The following is an 18,208-nucleotide window of genomic DNA, read 5'->3' on the forward strand; positions in this document are numbered from 1 at the left end:
GTTGGTGGTATCATTGCCTTCGCTCCTTTAAAGGTGTTGCGGATCATAGTTTTACATGAGATTGGTGAGGGCTACCATGAAATGATATCCAATTTTTTTTAACCCAAAATGTAAGAGCTTGACTTACATGTGGTTTCAACAAGAAGGTGACACTTAGCACACAGTTCTCGTTGGTGAACGTTCATGACCGGTCAATTGGAGACCTAAATCGTGCTAATCAACACCTTTATACTATTTTTGTGGGTCTATGCTAAAGCTCATATCTTTACAGACGTACCCGCTTCAATTGGGGAATGGAAGTTAACATTGAAGTATTTACTCGTGATATATAGGGTATAATAAAGTCGACCTCGCCAATCTTTTTTCTTTTCTTACTGGATAAAGATCATTTAACTGTTGCAATTTTAAAATTTTTTTCGCATAATCAGATTAGTTTTAGGTTCTTCGTAGAACTTAATTGATTCAATAAAATTCAACGTTTAAAAACCTGAATTTAAAAAAAAATGTGGTCTCATTCTAAATTTTGTCTGGCAACATATTGATCCGGTTTCAGTTACCTATTGTTGATATTTTCTTTGATGATTTGTATATATTTCAATCGAATTTATCATCGAAATTCCAACTGTCATAATAAATAGACTTGTTGTTCTAATGATTTTATTTTCTAAATTAGTCTTTCACTTGTTAACACCTTCATATATGTCCTACATAGGATAACGCCAGAAGTGATAAGTTTTAGAGATAAATATTGGAATTTCAATGTTCATGTTTAAACGAACCGAGGGACGGGTACTTCACCAAAGTTTTTTTTTTTTTTTTTGTGAAAGAAGATAACTGACAAACAGTATAGAAATCAAGGATTTGTAATCAACTTTCGTTTTATTTCCTATTTCCCTAAATTACTCTCCATTGAAAATTATAAAGCGAATATGAAATTAATATACATTTAATTTTTTTCTCTTTCAGACCGTCTACATGGCGACAACAGTACCACAAAATATTAAAGGTAATAAAATCGCTGGACGACATACACCAACTCGAAGTAGCTTACGGCACAGTCGTATGCTGGTCGTAAGTAACAAACATTATGAGGGTATGTCTAACAATATTCACTTCCTAAATGCTCTAAATTACAATTTTATTCAATATTTCTAACTTCTCTTTTCATTTCAAATAATCCAGTAGAAATCAAACATCCCAATCCAATGGGTTTTCATCAGCCAAATCTTGCCCGCTGGCTATTAATATTGCAGATAATAATTGGTATTCTATTAATAAGTCTATCAGTTTGGATATTTGTGCTATCACCCAATACACCCATTCAAGATAATCCATATTGGTGTGGATTAGTGGTAAGTGCAGTGTAAATAAATTGTTTTCATATATAAATATTAAATAAATGTATGTTTTTCATTTCAGCTACTTATAACCGGTATTATAGGTTTAATATTAATACGCTATCATCGGATAAAACGTGATAAAACTCGAGAACATTGTTTCATATTTTTACGTATGGATTCGTATGTTCTTGCCCTGCTATCGTTACTGCTATGCTGTGTGGCTTTAATATTTGCTGCCATACATTATAGTCGCATCACAGCCTCCGATACAAAATGTGAAAGTGTACACATGCTAATCGAGCATGGCTCATGTGTGTGTACCTTTCATGCTCCTCCGCTCACAAATAACGCTACCGAAACATCATTGACCTCGTCCACGACTGCAGAGGAAACAACAAATGCCACAGGCCAGGAAATGGTAGATAATAGTTATAAGTTTGAATATCGGTAAGTAAGAGATTTGAAAATGTATTGTGTATTCTGTTCTGATATTATTTTTATATTTTTAGTGACCTAAGTTGTGACGAAGTCACCGGCCCCTGGACTACAATACTGGGTCTATCGTTTATCATTAACTCTGTGGGATTTATAATATCATTTGTTTACATGATTTTATTGGCTTGCTGTCGCAGTGCCTCGAAACGTTCATATACAACCGTCCGTACAAGTACCTTTTAAGTTTAAATTTAGTTACATTTTTATATTTTTAACAAAAATAATAGTAATAATACATTTTATTTATAAAAGTGGTGTTTAAACTTACAACACAAGTTTACAAACAAAATACAGTTTTTATATATATTTAATTTAAATATAGTACTTAATTAAAAAATAATAATAATTGCATATGTGCGTAACATAATTATAAAAAAATAATAAAAAATTTAAATTAACAATTATTTATTTTTAATAAAAAAAATATTCAGCATAACTTTAAAAAAACCCTTAAAATTAACAATTGCTTCTTTTTACTTTATAATTAAGTGTACGATATTTACATTCTAAAGAATGATTGGTTGGAGAAAATATATATTTTGAAAGCAGGCAAGTTCCAGACTTGTGTTTCGTGACAAATTCTGGTGAATATATTTTCTAAAAATGCAGTAATTTACAATATATAATGGTTTGTTGTTTTCTAGAATTTAATAATGTTGTTGGAATTGTTCGTCTTACTTGTAGTAAAGATAATTATATGGTATTTCGACTTAAAAATTTGTATTATAAATTCACATTTCATTAAATCGCTGTAAACTAATTTTACTTAATAATAATTTCTGCTGGTGGTAATATACTATCGCCATATAAACAATACCATATGCTGGAATACCAGATGGTTCGATCAACCCATTCACTGCCCGCCAATACATGTCCAATGAATGGTGAATCTCGAGATCTGAAAATTAAAACAGAAATGATTATTCGTATTTTCTATTGTTAGTATTAAACCCACGACTAGTGCGTTAATATTACTTTAGACGTCCACGATATGGCAATAACAATTATAGATTTTTTTTAAATTTTAAAAAGGAACAAGAGATGTTTATGAACGAAATAATATATTTAGTCCCCTAAAAGTATGCTCATTAATTTATACTAATCAATCGCTTAAAAATGTCAAGGGGATAATAGAGAACAAGTGAGCAATTTTTAGTTAAGAAACACCCCTATTACTTAATCGTGCAAACCTATTACTTTAACCAAATAATGACCCGAATATATCATGTCATGTCAGCTAACCTATACCTGATGTAAATGTTACTATGTACTAAATTTCGAATTTTGTAGGGAAGGAGCTCCTGACCTAAGTTTGAAAAAAATATCAACAATAGCCTAATTTAAAACCAGTAAGGAAAAGCCAAAAGTCGGGCGGGGCCGACTATATGATATCCTACACCACTATGCATAATTATTAGAGCTCCCGTAACAAAAGAATTTTTTTAAAGTATATCAGTATTTGGCTTTAAAGCAGTTATAGTTTGGTTTCAGAGAGAACTAATATATGGGGGGAATATCCAATTATGAATCAGTTTTCACTAATTTTGACGGAGACAATTTAATATTTTATACAAAAATAACATTGTTATAGAGTGCACGATAGCACTTTGAGAAGGATTATATTGAAAATATGTATATCGGAGCCGAGTTCTACAAGATGGAAACGTACGTCCCGAAATTCACTCCATTTGGGCTGATATTAGCCATTATTTGCACAATTAGCCTTAAATCGTATTAAGGATATCTATGGGACCTATATCCAAATCTTAACCGAACCCGATAAAATTTGGTAAAGGTATTTCCGAGCTCTATAAGATATTTTGTACCAATTATCATTATTGTCGAATGCATATTACGAATGTCATTGACTTATCTGATGACACATATATGTGGGAGCTATGGCTATATCTAAACCGATTTTCACAAAATTTGATGTAACTGCTTCTAGACTGAATTCGGTCGGACTTCAGGACTTTTGGGCAGATTTTGGTCATTTGGTGTACATTTAACCCGAAATTGGTTGAAGATATATATGGGAGCTATATCCAAATATGAACCGATCTTAATAGAAGTATTTCCGAGCTCTATAAGATATCTGGTACAAAATATCACTGTTTTCGAATGGATATTACGAATGTGAGAGACTTAAACACCATATCGAATGGAACATATATATGGGAGCTATAGCTATATCTGAACTGATTTTAACCAAATTTGATGTACTTTCTTCTAGACTGAATGCGGTTAGATGTGCCAAAATTCAGGTCATTTGGACTTATATTTTCCATTTGGTACACAATTAACCCGAAATCGTTTAAAGATATATGGGAGCTATATCTAAATCTGATCCGATTATCACCAATTTCAATAGGGTTCGTTCTTGGGCCAAACAAATATTGTTTGTAAAATTTTATCTCAATCGGATAATAAATGCGCCCTGCATTTTGTTCACAAGAATACATGGACGGACGGACAGAGAGATGGACTGACATGTATAAATCGACTCAGAAAATGATTCTATGAAGATCCTCCAAAGTAACTATGGGTCTATCTCGCTTCCTTCTCCCTGTTACTAACAAATGCTCAAAGACATAATACTCTTATCCCTATGTGATGTAGGGTATAAATATCCATTCCCCTAATATAAAATTTCAACTTTTTTTGCAAAACGTTGACTTGTGTGGCGTATCTGAACATGATGTAAGTTTGATCTACCAAATTCGGAGTAAATCGGAAATTCAGAAAGTTTTAACTGAAATAGAGTTTTTCCGAAGAGGTGAGCTGTTTGAAACCATAAGAGTATGGAGTGCAGAAGTATTTTGGACTGAGTGTACTTAATTATACACCAAAGTGGATTTTTTACTTTTCGATTCGATTGTTATCTTTGATCTTTCAATTGTTCAATCAGCTAAAAATTGATTTTTGATTTTAACATTTTAAACCAAAGTTAATTTTAGAATTGTTGATGTGTTGTGTTGTTTTGCCAACAGATGATAAGAACTATTAGAAAAATATATACTATTTGACTTTAATAAATATGGTGTTCCTATATTCCCTAATAAGATAAACTAAAGTGAAAACAAGTCGCCTTTGACATTATTATCACTTACAAAACTCGATTTCTATTTTTTGATTTTCAGGATTTTCCATAACAAAAGTCGACTTATTTTACACTGTAAAACCCCGCATGTAACTCCTCCATGAGGAGACAAAGATTTTTTACAAAAGTTGATTTTTAATAACTGAATTGATAGAGGGTTTAAAAGGACGATATATGAACTCTATACTGTTCAGTTACAATAAATATTCATCAAGAGTAAATATACCCCCATTATCTTATTATACATCCACACATAATCCTCTCTAGCTTACCTCATAATTTGCGTTTGTGTCTTTTCAACGAATGTAATTGACCAATTCCACGGTACATCTCGCTTCTTTTCACAACCCAAATAGGCGGTGGTACTGTGCAGGAAGATTTCTCGTACAATTGTTGTCTTATCGTTTTTATCCTTTTTGGAGACAACTATTTTACCATCCCTCAAATCACATTGATATGCCTTAAAGGATTTTGTCTTATTATCGGCAAATCTCAATTCTTTGCCCGGCGTAACGGTGGCCAGATTTTTCACCGCTCTTTGCACTTCGTTTAGGAAATCCAAAGGTTTAACAACTAAATTATTATTTTTACGATCATCCTCGGGCCAATAGGACCAATTTAGAACAACATCGAACACTTTGGTATCATGGTGTAGAGGTCTCTCCAAATTGCCATTGCATATGACTTCGTGCAGTGTCACTTGATGGGTGGATAATTTCATTTTCGGTGCAAGTTCTTGGCAAATTTCATAGGCGGTTTTTGTCGGCGAAATGGTGACATTCACTTGAGTCTTTTCCTAAAAAAATAGGGATTTTAGAATAGTTCTCCGAAAAAATATGATATTTCTTACCTCTGTGGTATTCTCTGGATTGGGATTGAGTGTTATCCACATCTTCAAATCTCCAGACTTTTTAACAGAATCGGATAACGACTCTGCCGCTGCATAGTATTTTTGCAGACACAACAACATTTCTTGTTCCTTTTTCTGTAATTTTAAAATAAAAACAAGTAGTTAATATTGGAAAATCAAAAGCTAGAAATGGGGCTCACGAAAAACTGTAAATCTGTCCGAAAATTGCTGATTTCATCTTGAATACAACTTTTCCAGCCAAACCACATACTAACCATTTCATCAGGGGACAATGGGAATAAATTCTTGTACAGTGTTATCAAATCAGCAAATACATCGGCTTCCTTTTGCGAATAGACCATTTCCTCTTGGGATTGATGATTCTGCATTAGAGTTGGTCCCCAGATCATTGTCAGGTTTTGTATGCTCATTTTATTTTTGGCCTTTTGTGAACTAATAAAAGCCAAATGGCCCACAATTTTCTTGAGTGTTTCCCTTTCTATGACACTGAGGCGGGCTAGTAACTCTTTGTACAGTGGTATCTTCTCCGTTGAAGTTCTCAGCTCGGATACACAAATAAAACTTTCCGATAATTTACCCATTAGTCTTTCGGGTAAATCACGCATAAAACGTTTCAAGACATTTGCCACATCATGTTCATTGTATTCGTTGCGGGTTATTTCGACATTAAATGCATCAGCCCGAAATGCGGACATCAACTTCAGTATGGAGTTTTCTGATCCCGATTTACGATAAATACCTTCCGACATTGAACCATGTATGTAAACGAAATTAATGCATTTATCAACAATAACGGGAACATTAAATTTGGTCAATTGTTGATCGGCCAGTGTGAAGCCATTATTGTGGGCCACTTCACGTATTATGTGTCGCCATATTTTCGTTTCACGCGGTGTACTCATTATCATGTAGACGGTAAATGGCGGTGCATCGATCATAAGCATTGGTCCATTTTCCACATGTAAGTTTTTGATGGTGTCATCACTGTCTTTGAGAACTGTTGGATTAGAATGATTAAAATGGGTATTCCATGGAATTTTGTTAGATATTCTTATCCTTACCAATACATCTTGCTTTCCTCAAATCAACTTTTTCAACATTGCCGGTCGCTTCTGTCACAAATATCAAACGTCGTTGAGTTTTCTTCAGCACCAACCAGGTTCCACTCCATTCCGAGGTTATGGAATTCTGTAAGTTATAAGGAAAAGTTAAATATTGGAGAAATTGAAAATGTAATTGAGTATATTATGATCACTAAAGGATAATCATCCAAAAATTACATATTTTGAGGCATGCATCCATTTCACCTATAATTTGAAAAAGTCAATTACATCGGCTTAAGATTAAGACATCCTTCTAAAATAAATAATTTAATGGTAGATACGCCCACAACTTACCACTCTCAACAGGTTTATGTAAAATGACACTCTAGAGAAAGATTTTCTGTATGAAGTCGACCGAAGTCCATAAAATGAAACACGGAGTTCCCCATAATGAAATAATGTCTTCGCGAATTTTGCCTTTATCTTCCAGAAGTCATGGACTTTTTTATGCACACTTATGCTATTGTAATATTGGCTTCGATTCCATCGAACGTTCATCGATGAACAGTAAATTTCGACAACCAATAATACCAAAATCGATATCATTTTTAGGTCGTCCAAACCATGTATAAATACGATAAATTGAATAGTTCAGGAAGAATCTGCTTTATTTTGTGACAAAGAACAGAGCCTTTAATTCGATACACTCCATTCGGGCTGATGTCAATTTAAAAAATTGGCAGACGTATTTCTGAGTCAATATTCTGATACCAAATATCACTGTTTTTAGTGCATATTACGAATGTGAGGGACTTAAACTCCAAAGGGGATGAAACATATATATGGGAGCTATAGCTGTATTTTAACCGATTTTCACAAAATTTGATGTAGTTGTATCTAGGCTGAATTCGGTCTAAATACATCCTATTTGGACGAATGTTACACATATGGCCCACAATATAATTAAAGTTGGGAAAATTGAATTGGAATTGGATAACATATGTATGGGAGCTATATCTACATAGGGACATACATAAATCGACTCAGAATGTGATTCTATGAAGATCATCAAAAGGAACTATGGGCCTACTTTGTTTCCTTCTGCACCAAATGTGCAAAGACATGATATCCCGTACAACAGTGTGGCGAAAAAGGGAATTTTCACAAATTGCCAGTGGTCGGAAATGTGCTAAAATTATACAAATCCCGAATATACAGGGTGAGATGAAAAAACTGCAACCAACTTAGGACTGCTGTCATTTCTAAGCTACTCGTCCGACAGCTAATAAAATTATTCCAGTAACAGCTCATTATATTGTTTATAAGCGTACAAAAGCATTTTGGTGAGAATTTTCCAGAAAAAAACTTATTCGTGATGGAATTCTAGCGTGATAGTGTGCTGTCTTTATATTTGGCTGGAAAACCACAAGTGGCTTTCGTTAGAGCACTCCAGATTTAAATGTGAATAAATCTTTTGTGTCTCGTACCATCGCTCGTTATCGTGATACTGGTAGCGTAGCCCGACGGAAGTGGACAGAAGAAAACAGCAACATCAGCAGAAATGGTTCGAAAAGTAAAGAACCGACTTGATCGAAACCCGCGTCGCAGTGGCCGAAAAATGGCTCGTGAGCTGAACATATCAGAATATTCCATTCGACAAATATTGAAAAATGAGCTCGGAGTAAAGTCACTGAAATTCCAAAAAGTTCATGAACTTACACCGCAACAGAAAAAAATAGACACAAAAGAGCTAAAGAGATGCTTCGTTGGTGAACTGCTGAATTTAGTTCTCTCCGATGAGAAAACATTTGTTGTCCAGCAGTTTGTAAACAAACAAAATGATCGTGTTTACTTGCTAAAGAGGTCAGCTGGAAATGTGCGCCTTCGGTTGGCCGCCATAACAGCCGTATTAATCGACCGTGGCATCAGAATAAATGCCGAACATAATCACTAAAATATTCCGGAGGGTGTATTAAAGCCTTGGGCAATGTATATTATCGCTGCAGGACTTTTGGTATTCAAAATGGGCCATGTAGGTCCATGTTATGGTAGGCCCCATATAACGGCACCTCCTGATATTCGGTATTTTGATGACTTTAGCGACATTATTCATCGGACTAATTTCAAATTTGGTATTTGAAGTTCGAAATCGATGCTACAACCTAAGACAGAAAATTGTGTGTGCAGGCCCACGTCTTCGTATAGCCCCCATATAACGGTACCTCCCGATATTCGGTATTTTGATGGTTTTAGCGATATTATTCACTGGAATTATTTCAAAATTAGTATTTGAAGTTCGTAATGGATACTACAGCCTATGACAGAAAATTGTCGGTGCAGGTCCACGTCTTCGGTATTTGATTATTTTAGCGACATTTTCTCCGGCATTGTTTCAAATTTGGTATTTGAAGTTCGTAATGGATATTGTTCCCACTTTATAATGAGTGAAGCATGCTAGCTCTTATTTGAGCGAAGTTTGCGCTTAGCTCGTTTTGGGAGGTTAAGTTTTTACCCAACATATTGGGCGTCATTTACACTTAGATAGTGTTACATAAGGTGTTTTATGCCGAAATGATCAATTTAGACATAGCCGCCATACAAAGATACCACAAGAGGTATGCCATTAGCCTAACATACATTTTGTAAATCTAAGTTTAGCTGTCACTTAATATTTTAAGATTACACTGGATAAAAGAGTTTTTTTCTACAATATGACAACCTAAATAGGTCCATTTTTCCATTTTCATTATTAATTGTGCCCAGCCTTTCGGAGCAAGGACTATTCCCTGCCAATAAAAAAAATCGAGAAAGTCCATGAATCCGAATCGATTTCAAGACTACCTCTTACTACGTATTGCACAATTTTCTGTATAAAAAAATTTATTATTTAAATAGTTTTATAATCCCTTACCTTTAGATAACACCAACCAGCTCTGTAATATTGACAGGTATACTTGACTGGAACCACATTTGTTAAACTTTCCAGAAGCTTTTGCATCCAAATTCCCCTAAACAAAACAACAAAAAAAACTATTTAAAAAAATGTATCACAACAACAAATCATCTGTCCTTACCTCTCCGACTCCTTGCCCACACCGTAGAGATGTGAAGTCCGTTGATATTTTACATTACCCGCCGAACTAGATGTTATTATCAAATTCGGATTGGATAACTGCTGAACACCTCCAGAACTTCCGCCACTGCCATTTTTCGGTATAGATGTGGTCATTTCAAAACAATAAAATCGCGTAGAATTATCTGTGACACGACTATTGCTGACACATTGCAGCGTGGTGATGTATTCGAGTGGTATGGCTTCTTTGGGCGTTTTCATCTCCTGATCAAGGAATGTTTGGAATTGGCGATCTCTGAGGATGGCTTTGCGATTTTGCATTTCTTTGAGGATATCTTCAACCACTCCGGAGGGGAAACGTATCAAGGGACCTTCGTATCGCACCAGCAGCGGTGATAAACTGGGACGTGGAATCATTTGTAATGTCACCTTGACATCAGATGACTTTTGGGGCGTTTTAAAGCTGGCCTTGCGTTTCAAGGCATCAACGTGAAATTTCACATTGGAAAAAACATTTTTTGTGTTATTCATAAAACGGGCAGCGGTGCGTTGAGAGGTAGAGGAATGTTTTTGTTGTGTCGTCGTCGTCTCTGTGTTCTTATCCGCCGGGCATTCCCCAATGGCCTCCAGGTAGGACGGTGGACTTTCACCATCATCAATGTTTGGTTTATTGAAGGGATTCGAACGTGCTTGTGGGGAATTACCCTGTTTCTGTTGTTGTTGTTCGTCATCGGACACAAACCATTGTGAACGTTTTTGTGCGGATGGTTTGCTCAAATCTACCCTATTGGAAGATGTGGTGGGATTTTCATCAACACGACTTAGATATGGTTTGACTCTGGCCTCAAAGTCATCTGCCAGCATATTTTCTCGACTATCAGAAAGCAAATGGGCATTCTGATGGACAATTTGCATCGGTTTGGCGGAAGTGGAAGGTTTTTCCAATTGTTTTTCCGGCAAATTAGGTGTGGGAAGTACTTTTACAGCACCGCTGGGTAGTTCTGTGGCAGCAGTAGCAGCCATGTGTGTATTGTCTTCTTCCGAAGTACACATGCTAATATCATCATCCGATTTGGCACAACTTTGATCGTTCACACTGCCATAGGTATCTTCTTCGAGCAGATACTCCAGCAACAACAATTGATTGGATTTGTCGTCACATTTTAAGGTTGTGCCGCGCTTGTGCATTAGAGGATCAAATTCTTGTATAATATCCTTTGAGGGCTTGGCTGTGGCCGAACCACCCACCGCCCCCAAATCACATTCATCTGCTGACTCTTCTTCGGAGATCTGAACTAGGGCATTGCGTGGTGTGAGTATGTCTTTGTTGCTGGTGGCCATTTCGAAGACATTGCCATAGGTAACTTCTTGATTGGCATAGATGGGATCCACCTCATTCGATGAGGAGGTAGAGGCATTATCTTGATCCTCATAATATTCCCATGAATCGCTGCGATCCGGCTGTGGTGTTTTCTTTTCTTCTTCTAGGAGTTTTTCCCTTAGAATCAAGGATTCTTCACGTTCTGCCTGCACTGCAGCGGCATTCATGGCATGCAGCTCTGTGGAGTCAATGTTGGGCCTTAGGTTGGTCACATTCATCTCGGGCAGTTCTCTTCTTAGCTGTATATCTTCATAGTTTTTTCTGCGTTTGTGCCGTACTGGAGGTTGAACTGGATTAATTTTGCCATAGGCAGCTTCGTTGTTGTTGTTATTGTTGTTTGCAAAATCTGATGGTAGCACTGGAGCTGGTATAGAGGGCATTGGGGGTGATGGTGGCATATCAATGGAATCGCGGGAATTAATGGTATCAGAACTGCCGGCGGACAAGGAATTCTGTGAACGTTTGTTTAAAACTTTGTTGGCTGCCTCCAGGGCCAAGGGATTTGTCATTATTGGTCTTTTACTCGATACTGGTGTGTTTTCATGCGATGTGGCCAGCGATGAGTTGGAAGATGTTTTCATAACCGCATGGTATGAGGGAGGCTGCAACAGCTCATTTTCTTTATCCTCCTCGGTTTTAAGCACTCTGACACTGCGTGGCACCTCATAGGAGTTATCCAAATCTTCCTGTTGCGACCTTAGATCATACATGCCTTTGGCCTTGTGCGACAAGGGGCTGGTAAAGGTGATGCCATTAAAAACCTGATCATTGGGCGGCAAAGTCTGTGGTCTATCCATGTGAAATTCTGCTGTTGCGGTTTTATCCTTTTTTGTCAGCGTGGTAAAATTGGCTCCGAATTTCTTTAGACGGCTGGTCGTACCTGATCCAATGGAACTCAAGGCTTCCGTCGATGATTTGAGATTTTTGTCCAATTTATGTTTTGCTCCCCTTGCTTTCAATGCCACACGTTCTCCAATGGATTCGGTTAGCTGTTTTGAGGTGGAACCCAATGATTTAAGGAGATCTCTGAAAAATGAAACACGAACAACAAATTAAATTAATAAATGTATTATTAAAGAGCTAAATATTAATGGCAACTATAACCCACTAGTGATTCATGTTTTGTTAAAATATTTTTAAAATATTTCTATTTTACGATATCCACACCAATAGTCATCAAAGGAAACTGAAACCGAGATTCGTTGGTATGCTGTTGTGTAGTACCCACTGCGAAAAATTACACTTTGATTAAAACCTCTTCGAGCTGATTAAATGTCTTGAATGAATGGTGTTGCTTGCAGCGATATCGAGTTCAGACTGAGAATATTTTTGTTTTTCTTTTCTGTAGCTTTTTGTTTTCTGTTTGAAAAAAGTACCAAGAATACAACAGCAACAACAACAACCATGCATTCTTTGACTTATATTCGGATTATCGTCTGTGGCTGTGCTCTGCTCCTTCTTCTTTCGTTTTTGTAACTTTACATTGTGATCACTAGCTCCCTCCCTCCCTCCCGCTTTCCCTCACCATCATTACCCACCCCTATTCTCCCACACCAGTTCTCTCTCTCTCTATTCACATCCAGTTGTGTATATGTTTGGAATCAATTAAATGAATGTATTTATGGTGTCGTTCCCGAGTAAAATAAATAGCATGCAGTTTAATTTGTTTTTGTTTCTTATAAGAATATTCCCTGGCGTTTACTAATCTAAATTTAGGCGATAGTAAAGATATTTCATACATTGTATGGTGTTCGGCGGTTTGATATATATATATTTTTTTTTTTTTTTTTTTTGATCGACGAAGCACTGTGGTTTTTCTAGATACAGATTCGGACGATAGGCGCATGAAAGAAACCATGTATGAAGAATGTTTCATTTTTAACCATAAGGGGGTATTCGTTCCTCAAGCTATTCAGCATCTAATTCTAAGTCGATTTAACCAGATACCTCAAGTCGTTTGTTGAAAACAAATATTTAAAACGAATAAATAAAATTTGGCATAGACATCTGTGATACTCCTCAACTCTAGTTTACACAACATGTTAGAGCCATATGAAAAGAGACTTTTTTATGGCGTACTTTTAGGAATTTCTCACAATTTATTTTAAGGGTAATAGGAAAGTTGTTCAAAAAAATAGAATAAGAGTTTGGTTCACATAATTTAATGTTTGATGATTAATTCATGCAAATGTAGGCCGCGACTGCGCCGGCCGGCAACTCTGGAATAACTGCGTTAATTGAAGCGGCCTCGCACGCATAGACATGAGCTTTTGAGGGAGGGGGATGGGGGGCAATATTGAATATCACTTCACGGCAGCGCTCACAAATCACATAGACGATACGATTCGATGCGTATTTGATGCCACTAGTCCAAAAACGTTTTATGGATGTATTAGTACCTTTTGCAATGCTTCTGTCTGATTTTCATCCCAAAATCGAAGATTAGGCTTATTTACAGGGTGAGATGAAAAAACTGCAACCAACTTCAGACTGCTCTCACTTTTAAGCCACTCGTCCCAAGTTTGACCGACTTACTTCTTATATTAATTTGACTCTGTGTTGATTCACTATGCATAAATTGAACAAGTAAAAAAGCTGTAAGTTCGACCGGGCCGAACTTTGAATACCCTCCACCATTTGGTACAAATTTGGCAATTTTCAAATAAATAAAGTCCGTTAAAAATTCTGTTAAGGTCTATACGTCGACGTGGACCTGCATAGGCGAGTTTTGTTACAAGCTATTACATTATTCAATTGCGAAAAAATCTGTTTATAATGTAGCTAAAATCATAAAAATACCGAATATAGGGAGGTACCATGGGGGTTATAAAACGTGGACCTGTACAGACAATTTTCTGTCATAGGCTGTAGTATCCATTACAAACGTCAAATGCGAAACAATTCCGGGAAATAATGTCGCTAAAATCATCAAAATACCGAATATTGGGGGTACCGTTATATGGGTCTATACGAAGACGTGGACCTGCACAGACAATTTTCTGTCTTAAGCTGTAGTATCCATTGCGAACTTCAAATACCAAATTTGAAACAATTCCGGTAAATAATGTCCCTAAAATCATCAAAATACCGAATATCGGGGGGTACCTTTATATGGGGGCTATACGAAGACGTGGACCTGCACAGAAAATTTTCTGTCCTAGGCTGTAGTATCCATTGCGAATTTCAAATACCAAATTTGAAACAATTTCGGTAAATAATGTCGCTATAATCATCAAAATACCGAATATACCAAAACGTGGACCTACATGGCCCATTTTCAATACCAAAAGTCCTGCAGACATAACATACATTTGAGTTAAAATTTTATCAATCTACTTCAATTCGTTCGAAAGCTAGAGTAATTTCCACAGACGGACGGACATCGCTAAATCGACATAGAATTTTATGCTGATCAAGAATATATACTTTGTTGGGTCCCAATGTATATTTCAAGGTGTTACAAACAGAATGAAAAACTTCATATACCCTCCATGCCATTGTAGAAAAATACAGGTAGATATATCAACGCTTGGGAACATTGATATGTCAAAAATTGTTAAATGTCTTTTCAAATATAAGTAGATTTTTATTTTTTTTTTTTTCTTATACGACGTCATTCGGAGGTTATTATTTTTACAATTTTAAATAATTTTTCATTCAACATTTGCAATCCCAAAATTGGTTTGACAGTTCATTGTCCCTGGAGCTGTGTCGATGCGTCTACCTATATTCTTCTACCATGCTCCATACTATGGTGGAGGGTATAAAAAGAGCATTATTATATTTAAGAAATGATCAAAATTAACAGTGGACTTCAAAAAAAAACTAAAATGTGACTTATCGAAGAAAACATTCAAATGGCAATTAATATTCGAATGTTCCATATTCCTATGTCTCTTAAGAGCACATTTAATTCTTCTTTATTTATTTATTTATTTTAAAATTTTAATTTTCTAAAAAGCTTGCTATTTCTTTTCTTTAAACACTGTGCTCCTCCTGCGCTGTTCCCTATCTTCACACAACTGTCACGGGTGTGTCAATAACAAACAACACCAGTTGTTGTTGGTGTTGCTGTTGATATTTAACGCGTGCCCTTTTGGTACGAGCTGCAATATATTCAAAGTGGATGATGGTACATTTTCAAGATCATTCGCAGCATCTGTTTGTAAGTGAATTATGAAGTGCATTGTATCTGTGAATACACATATCTGTCTCGAGTGGGAGTGTTTGTGTTATTCACATTCATTTTGAAATATCTGTGGAGGAGTTTCGGCTTTACACCACATAAAGGAAATTAAAGACTATCTGTGTGCTATTGAACTTTTGTGTGGCATTTCTTTGATGATCAAGATGGATAGATGCATGCATGAGTGGATGGCTGGCTGGCTAGGCATATGGCATGAAATGTGGGGAAATAAATTCTGTTATTTCCGTTTTCTTAAGGGAAGTTTTTTTCCTTCATTTTTTTCGAAGTTTATTTTTATACACATTTTTTGACACTGATGTACAAAGACATTATTATGTGGGGCATTGGATTCTTATAGGATCTGACACTGGATAGTCATTTCTCATTAGTATAATTGTTAAAATTCCATGTATTTTATGATTTATTAAAACATAAGGAAGAAGTCTAAATTCCATGGAAAATCACATAAGAAAAATGATCAGGATTTTATAAACATGAACATATTAGGCGAAAGTTGGAAGAAAATAGTATGAAAAGTTAAAAATCGGGTGGGTTTTAATTTGAAATCGGAAGGAATTAATATCTGGGAGGTATATCCAACTCTGAATCGATTTCTACTAAAATTTGTAGACATTTACAATTGTCGACTTTAAGAACGCTTAAATAAAATATATATCGCTGCTTTAGCTATCTTTGGCTTGATTCTCATCAAATTTGTAGTATTGGCTTCAGGGCTAAATTTAGGCTGATATTACATATTTGGTGCACGATAGAGGTAAAAATGGATTTTGAAACGGATATATCCATATCGAAAATCGATCTCCACGAAATTTAGCAGAGGTGTGTCTAGGCTGTAGGACAGAGGAAATGTAGGATACAGGAAACCAATTATTTGGTAATGGAAGTTTTTGTTGTATGTTTACTGTTTTAATGAAAATTGGAAACAGGTCCACTTTTAGTATTTAAAAGTCCCTCCTTATTTTGGCAATTTAATATGTCGGATTCTCAGAAGATAACATATAGCAATGCCTTTTGATATTCGGTAAATTTTTTACTTCAATAGGTACGCTAAGCCTTTGCAGGTTTTCTTAAGTTCCAGGTCATATTTTCCAACTGAAGTGGCTGACGCATATTACGGCTGTATAGGACAAAAATAAAAAATAAGATTAAACCTATATATGGGAGCTATAGCTATATCTGAACCGATTTCTAATTAATTTGACACACTTATTTCCAGGATCAATTTGATCGTATGTGCCAAATTGCATCCTATTTAGATTAATATTACAAAATTGGAGCACATACAGGGTGCAACCAACTTCAGACGGATGTCATTCCTGAGCCACTCGTCCGGCAGCTATTAAAATTATTCCAGTGACAGCTCATTATATTGTTTACAAGCGTACAAAAGCATTTTGGTGAGAATTTTCAAGAAAAAAGTTATTCGTGATGGTATTCAAGCATGATAGTGTGATTTCTGAACAACAACAAGTGAGCACAGTTAGAGCACTCCAGCATTGAAATGTGAATAGATTTTTTGTGTCTCGTACCATCACTCGTAACCGTGATACTGGTAGCGTAGCCCGACGTCAAGGAATTGGACGGAAGAAAACAGCAACATCAGCACAAATGGTTAGAAAAGTAATGAAGCGACTTGATCGAAACCCGCGTCGCAGTGCCAAGAAATGGCTCGTGAGCTGAACATATCACAATATTACATTCGGCAAATATTGAAAAATGAGCTCGGGATAAATCCATTGAGATTCCAAAATGTGGAAGAACTTACACCGCAACAGAAAGAAAATAGACTCAAAAGAGCTAAAAAGTTTCTTCGCTTGACCGAAAATATTGAACTGCAGAATTTGGTTTTCTCCGATGAAAAAACATTTGTTGTCCAGCAGTTTGTAAACAAACACAATGATCGTGTTTACTTGCCAAAGAGGTCAGCTGAAAATGTGCACCTTCGGTTGGCCACCAGAACCCAAGCGCCGGTCATGGTGATGGTGTGGACCGCCATAACAGCCGATGGTAGCTCTCCGCTTGTATTAATTGAACAAATGCCGAATATTATCGCGAAAATATTCTGGAGAATGTATTAAAGCCTTGCACACGCAAACATTTTGGCCGCAGATCTTGGACATTCCAACAGGACTCAGACCATCACACTCATCACGGGCCACCCAAGAATGGTTACATAATAAGGTTCCTCGCTTCATTTCCAGCGCACAATGGCTACCAAAATCTCCGGATACCATTCCGTTGGATTACTGTGTCTGGAATATTTTGGAAAGCAAGGTAGGCACCAAAAAAGTGTCGATCACCTCAAACAAGCGCTTCGCCGGGAATGGGCCAAAATACCGGGCAGCAACATTCGGGCAGCGGTTTCATTGGCCGTTTGAAGGCCATAATGCGTTCCAAAGGTGACCAATTTGAACAAATCTAAACTCATTCTAAAATTTGATGCTATTTCCAACATTTTTTGCTTTCATTCAATACAATTAAAAAAAATGTAAAAATTATGGCGTTTGACTTTTTTGCAGTTTTTTTTTTTATCCCACGGAATTTGTTGAAATTTTTAAGTTCCTTCCAAATGGTGAACTTAGCTGCTTTTTAATATATACCTTTGATGTCTTCTGGGACCAATAGTAGAATTGTAAGACAAATATATGTACAGGGTATATTGACTTGCTACAATTGCATCTATGGGCAGTTTTTAATA

At 36.1% G+C, this 18,208-nt stretch overlaps 2 protein-coding genes across 10 annotated transcripts in view; one reads left to right on the forward strand and one right to left on the reverse strand.

Annotated features, from left to right (window-relative positions):
* The window catches only part of LOC101890871 (mucin-2), a 54,763-nt gene extending 52,733 nt beyond the window's left edge, over positions 1 to 2,030 (forward strand). Inside the window, exons 3-6 of one of the 4 annotated variants that reach the window (XM_011291887.3) lie at positions 967 to 1,093; positions 1,183 to 1,352; positions 1,420 to 1,787; positions 1,850 to 2,030. In XM_011291887.3, the coding sequence (XP_011290189.1) occupies positions 967 to 1,093; positions 1,183 to 1,352; positions 1,420 to 1,787; positions 1,850 to 2,018 (834 nt within the window). In that variant the 3' untranslated portion in view covers positions 2,019 to 2,030. The remainder of the gene's footprint in view (positions 1 to 966; positions 1,094 to 1,182; positions 1,353 to 1,419; positions 1,788 to 1,849) is intronic. The other 3 variants (XM_005177813.4, XM_005177814.4, XM_020034783.2) reach the window with 3 other exon arrangements.
* Positions 2,031 to 2,117: 87 nt separating this feature from the next.
* The window catches only part of LOC101891160 (uncharacterized), a 66,806-nt gene continuing 50,715 nt past the window's right edge, over positions 2,118 to 18,208 (reverse strand). For 5 of the 6 annotated variants that reach the window (XM_059120875.1, XM_059120874.1, XM_005177815.4 and 2 more), the window contains 7 exons: positions 9,924 to 12,329; positions 9,761 to 9,857; positions 6,868 to 6,994; positions 6,061 to 6,803; positions 5,786 to 5,920; positions 5,208 to 5,731; positions 2,118 to 2,733 (listed from right to left, as the gene is read on the reverse strand). In XM_059120875.1, the coding sequence (XP_058976858.1) occupies positions 2,598 to 2,733; positions 5,208 to 5,731; positions 5,786 to 5,920; positions 6,061 to 6,803; positions 6,868 to 6,994; positions 9,761 to 9,857; positions 9,924 to 12,329 (4,168 nt within the window). In that variant the 3' untranslated portion in view covers positions 2,118 to 2,597. Of the gene's footprint in view, positions 2,734 to 5,207; positions 5,732 to 5,785; positions 5,921 to 6,060; positions 6,804 to 6,867; positions 6,995 to 9,760; positions 9,858 to 9,923; positions 12,330 to 12,411; positions 12,764 to 18,208 lie in introns of those variants that run through there. The other variant, XM_059120877.1, reaches the window with a different exon arrangement.

Source organism: Musca domestica, unplaced genomic scaffold (genome assembly GCF_030504385.1).
Source record: "Musca domestica strain aabys unplaced genomic scaffold, Musca_domestica.polishedcontigs.V.1.1 18, whole genome shotgun sequence".
In the NCBI taxonomy this organism is placed as follows: domain Eukaryota; kingdom Metazoa; phylum Arthropoda; class Insecta; order Diptera; family Muscidae; genus Musca; species Musca domestica.